At 36.3% G+C, this 5,883-nt stretch overlaps 1 protein-coding gene across 1 annotated transcript in view; it reads right to left on the reverse strand.

Moving 5' to 3' along the window:
* NME8 (NME/NM23 family member 8) overlaps window positions 1-5,883 on the reverse strand; it is a 45,832-nt gene continuing 39,949 nt past the window's right edge. The window contains exons 14-15 of the mRNA XM_049781873.1: window positions 1,634-1,778; window positions 1-238 (exon numbers count right to left, since the gene is read on the reverse strand). Of these exons, the coding sequence (XP_049637830.1) occupies window positions 1-238; window positions 1,634-1,778 (383 nt within the window). The remainder of the gene's footprint in view (window positions 239-1,633; window positions 1,779-5,883) is intronic.

The following is a 5,883-nucleotide window of genomic DNA, read 5'->3' on the forward strand; positions in this document are numbered from 1 at the left end:
TTAGTTATATCTAGAATTCTCCATAACAAAATCTTCAAACACTTTACTTATAGTTTCCATTGCATCGAAGTTGCTAGATGACCCATGGACAGCATTTCTCAAAATACTCTTTCCATACTGGGCACGAATAGAATTTGGGGACAGCAGTTTGGCTTCCTCTGGGTTGACAGGCCCCATTAATCTTCTCCATTCAACAACAGCATTCCACTTACTTAGAATCATAGCAAGACTTTTGTTCCTGAAATGAAAAATGTGTTCAGCAAATGAGTTACTCAGAATAGGAGAGACCGTACACGTCCAAGATTCTTCTACCCGTGGGTGATGCATGGGGTTTCACCAAACCAAATATATAGTATTACAAAATCTTATTTAAAAGTAAATTTATGATTTATTACTAATAATGTTTGATGTGTACTATTATATTTAATATTATATAATATATATATACAAATTTGCTACACAATATAATGAAATATACTATGTAATATATAATATGCATAATGTATCGTGTATGATCAACATTTTTCTCCTACCAAAATTGCTTCAAGTGGGTAAAAAGTTTAAGAAGCCCTGGTATATGTCATGACTGAAAACATTGGACTGTGGTCCAATCACAAAAAAATTTATTTAAACATATATATATAGTTTCCATATCTAATATGAATATCTAAAGAATAAGAAAGAAAGGAAGGGAGGGAAGGAAAAGGAAGGAAGAAGAGAGGGAGGTAAAAGTGAGGGAAGGAGAGGGAGGAAGGAAAGAAGGGAGGAAGGATAGAGAGAGAGGGAGAGAAGGGAAGGAAAAAGGAAGAAAGAGAGGGAAGGAGAAAGGAGGAAGAAAGGGAGGGTGGGATGGAGGAAGGAAGGGAGAGAAGGGAAAAGGAAGGGTGGGAAGGAGAGAGGGAAGGAAAGAAAGGTAGGGAGTAAAGGGAGGAAGGAAGAAAAAAGTATGAAGGAAGGGAGGAAGGAAAAAAGGAAGAAAGGAAGAAAAAGGAGGGAAGGAAGGAAAGAAAGAAAGAAAAAAAGGATGGAAGGAAAGAAGGAAGGAAAGGAAGAAAGGAAAAGGGAAGGAAGGAGAGAAAGAAAGGAAAAAGGGAAGGAAAGAAAGAAAGGGAGGAAAGGAAAAAAGGAAGGTAGGCAGGCAGAAGTGGAAAGGAAAGGAGAAGAGAGAAGGGAGATGAGGGGAGGAAATTGGAAAGAAAGCTCAACTATTTTTTTATTTCAGACCTTTATTTTAGACCTTAAGTTGATTTTTATTTTTTAATATTTTTATTTAAACACCTTGTTTACAAATATGATTGCAGTTGGGTTTCAGTCATGTAAAGAACACCCCTCTTCACCAGTACAACATTCCCATCACCAGTGTCCCAAATCTTCCTCCTCTCCACCCCACCCCCTTATTCATTCACTTTGTTATGATAGTTCTCAACATAGTTATTTCTCTAACTGCACTCATCACTCTGTGGTGAGAAAGCTCTAACTTTATTATGCTATATTTTAATAAATTACATAATATTTGATTACTGTCATTTTGAATTATTTTCAAATTATTAAAAATTTTGATTTTCAAAGTTCCTATATAAATGCTAAGATTTATGAATAATAATTATAACAAATAATTATATCATATACTTACTCAGATAATACTTCCACCACATCTTTATAAAAGGGTTTTGATCTTATACTGTAATAAATTTTTTCTACATACTCTTCAGTTAGATTTATTTCCTTCATTTTTGTTATCTCAAAATAGTTTTCTTTGATAATATTTAAGATCTCCTCTAGGGGAATAAGATAGTAAATTAAGTTACAGATCACCTCTATTTTAGCTTCAGATTCAAGTAGTTTGAAATAACAAAGGAAAAAATATTTAATTCGTATGATGTTGTTTTACAAAACTAGGTAAAATAAGTTTAAATTGAAAAGTATTAAGGAAACCAAAAGAAAACAGAAAAAAAGAAAAGCATTAAGGAAAAGACTAATAGAACTTTTTGTTTTGGTTTTAGGCCACGCTCAGCAGTCCTCATATTTACTCCTGGATCTACACTCAGGGATCACTCTTGGTGGGCTTCGGGAACTCTATGGGCTGCAGGGCACCGGATTTGGGTTGGCTGCCAGCAAGTGAAGTGTCCTACCCACTGTACTATCACTCAAACCCCTCAAGTAATTTTTATGTTCAGTCTTTTTTGAGATTCACCTTTTCAGAAACCACCTGAAATATCTAGTGGACTAGAAAGGAAAGATAAGACAGAATTTTCTTCTAAAGGTGAAGATGTACCTTCATTTCCATGTTACAGTTGTAAAAATGTCAAGGATATTTTTGGTTAGGTGTGGATTGGAAGGAAAAGCCAATCTGTGTTCCTCTCTCTGAAATAATGACTATTTCCCCCACTGTTGTTTTTTTTTCTTTTTTTCTTTTTTGTTTTTGGGTCACACCGGGCAGTGCTCAGGGGTTACTCCTGGCTCTACTCTCAGAAATCCCTCCTGGCAGGCTTGGGGACCATATGGGATGCTGGGATTCTAAACACCATCCTTCTACATGCAAGACAAATGCCCTACCTCCATGCTATCTCTCCTGCCCAGCCCCACTGTTTTGTTTGTTTGTCTGTTTTTGTGATCTTTTCTCTAAAGAATTCAGGTAGAAGTCTCTCTGTTTAGAGTTCATGTTAGAACCAGCCTATGGGAATTGTTGGATTTGTTTTATTGGCCCCCATATGCACCAATAATACCTTGTGGCATTATTTCTCTTTGCAAAAAAGTTCTTTTCTAATAGAGATAGGAACACAAATTTTGTAATGCAGTGGAACCTTACACGTAAACATTGTCATAATGACTTTGCTCAGGCCTCAGAAGAATGGGCATTGCCCATACACCCCTGAACCATGAATACCATCTACTGAAACAATCATGGTTGTCTATAACATCACCAGGAAGCCTCTACCAGGGAAGACCCTACAGCTGCCCTGACATCGACTTACTGCAAAAAGGGTTCTTTTAATACCCAGACGACTTAGCAAAAGCAAAAACCTGCTTTCAGGGCAGGGCTCTCCACATTGCCCTCTAATGATGAGGTGAAACTAGTGGATGCTCTGCAACATTCTGACTTCAAGTAGGATATGCACAGAAACCAGGACCTCTAACTATAGAAACCTGACACCAACAACAGCGATTTTGCAAAAAATTTTACTGAGACCACAGAGAATGACTCAAGGTTGGGCAACCTAGTTTGCCTGGAGCCCAGAGTTGGTCTTATGCCAGAAAACTTAAGGGGTAAGGTCTCTTTGTATTTAGGCCAAGGCTTTTCCTTTCCATTTCCCCCATATTTTGCTGGGCAATGCAAACAACAATAATTGCCACTTTCATGCCGTTTTTACTGTATTTCTTTAACTCTTACACTTAACAACAACAAAAAAGATCTTACTAAATCTTCTGCTAGTGCTTTAATGAGTTAATTGATGATTCAATAATTTTCAAAAATATACTTGCTACTATACTTTTACTTCTTCCCCTTCTCTTCCATCTTTTTAGTTTTTATTTCAATTTTCTATTTCTTTTAATAACTTTGCTTTTGGTCATCTTGAAACAAATGTATTATGATCATTCATGTCAACTATGTGCTGCATTTTCTTTTAATAAATTTAATAAAAAAGAAGCAGAGATAGGACCTTTATAAGACAAGAGAGACAGAGAGAAAGCAAAAGAGAGAACTCAGAAGCATGAAACAAGCAAACATCCAATACTACGTGAAATAAATATTGGGGCCAGAGTGATAACAAAACAGGGAGGGTGCTTGTCTTGTAAGTGGTTGGTCTGGGTTCAATCCCTGGATATGGGGATATCCCCATAGAGTTTCCCCAGCATCACCAGGAATAATTTCTTTATTTATTTTTACTTACCCCTCTCCTTATCTAAGCTTCCCCTTCCCATCTCTCACTTTCTTTTTTATATGTATGTACATAGATAATCTAGGTGCATATCTGGTCTTTCTTTGCTCTTTCTCTTTTTACTAGGAAATTGGAAGTAATTTATAAGAAGGATAATTATTGACTTTTCAAATTTCAGATAATTTTACATCTTTATTTTGTGGGTAATGTTTCTGGAATATGTAATATGTATTACATATTATGTAGTATAGTATGTGTGGTGAATTTCCTTTTTTCATGTTTTTATTTACTTACTTTTTAATAATAGATTTATTTAAACACCTTGATTACAAATATGATTGTAGTTGGGTTTCAGTCATGTAAAGAACACCCCCCTTCACCGATGCAACATTACCATCACCAATGTCCCAAATCTTTCTCCTCTCTACCCCACCCCCGCCTGTACTCTAGACAGGCTTTCCACTTCCCTCCTTCATTCACATTGTTATGATAGTTCTCAGTGTAGTTATTTCTCTAACTGCACTCACCATTCTTTGTGGTGAGCTTCATGTGGAGGACCTTCCAGCCCTCCTCTCTTTGTCTCTGACGATTATTGCAAAAATATTTTATTTTCTTAAAACCCATAGATGAGTGAGACTATTCTGTGTCTATCTCTCTCCCTCTGACTTATTTCACATAGCATAATAGATTCTGTGTACATCATGTATAGGAAAATTTCATGACTTCATCTCTCCTGATGGCTGCATAATATTGTATATATGTACCACAGATTTTTTAGCCATTCATCTGTTGAAGGGAATCTTGGTTATTTCCAGAATCTGGCTATTGTAAATAGCCTGGCAATGAATATAGGTGTGAGAAAGGGGTTTTTGTATTGTATTTTTATGTTCCTAGGGTATATCCCTAGGAGTGGTATAGCTGGAGCTCAAGTTCCAGCTTTTGGAGGAATCTCCATATAGCTTTCCATAAAAGTTGAACTAGACGGCATTCCCACCAGCAGTGGATAAGAGTTCCTTTCTCTCCACATCCCCGCCAACACTGCTTGTTCTCATTCTTTGTGATGTGTGCCAATCTCTGGGATGTGAGGTGGTACCTCATAGTTGTTTTGATTTGCATCTACCTGATGTTTAGTGATGTGGAGCATTTTTTCATGTGTCTTTTGGCCATTTGTATTTCTTCTTTATCAAAGTGTCTGTCCATTTTTTCTTTCCATTTTTTGATGGAGTTAGATGTTTTCTTCTTGTAAAGTTCTGTCAGTGCCTTGTATATTTTGGATATTAGCCCCTTATCTAATTAGTTGGGTGAATAGTTTCTCCCACTCAGTGGGTGGCTCTTGTATCCTGGGCACTGTTTCCTTTGAGGTGCAGTGGCTTCTGAGCTTGATATATTCCCATCTGTTTATCTCTGCTTCCACTTGTTTGGAGAGTGCAGTTTCTTCCTTGAAGATACCTTTAGTCTCAATGTCATGGGAATTTCATGACTGATTGGTGACTATATATATTAGCAAAACTCAGATTCTTAGGATTGATGAGAGTACAGCAGACAAGGTGATTGCCTTGCATATGTCTGACCTGTTTTCTATCTCAGGCATCACATATCTCAGATATCCTTTGCACCATCAGGAGTGATGACTTGTCACAAAGTCACAAGTATGCCCTGCACATAGCTATGTGTGGCCCTAAAACCAACAAATCAAAAAATCAAAATAAAACAAACAAAACAACAAAGCTCAGATTTTTCACATTCAAAATATTTTATAGCTTAAAATATTCTTTATAGTCTAAAATATTTTTACAAAATTTTTATTTTTAAATAAATCCAAATCATGATGAAAGAGAATATCATATTACATCAGTAATAATGACACATGTGAAACATAGTGGAACAATCTGTGTGAGTAGAGATGTGGTAAAAAAGGTACTTTAATCTACTGCTGGTGGGAATGTTGTCTGGTTCAAACCTTGTGGAAATTGGTATGGAGTGGTCTCATAAAACTTTGTTT

Source organism: Suncus etruscus, chromosome 10 (genome assembly GCF_024139225.1).
Source record: "Suncus etruscus isolate mSunEtr1 chromosome 10, mSunEtr1.pri.cur, whole genome shotgun sequence".
Taxonomy (NCBI): Eukaryota; Metazoa; Chordata; class Mammalia; order Eulipotyphla; family Soricidae; genus Suncus; species Suncus etruscus.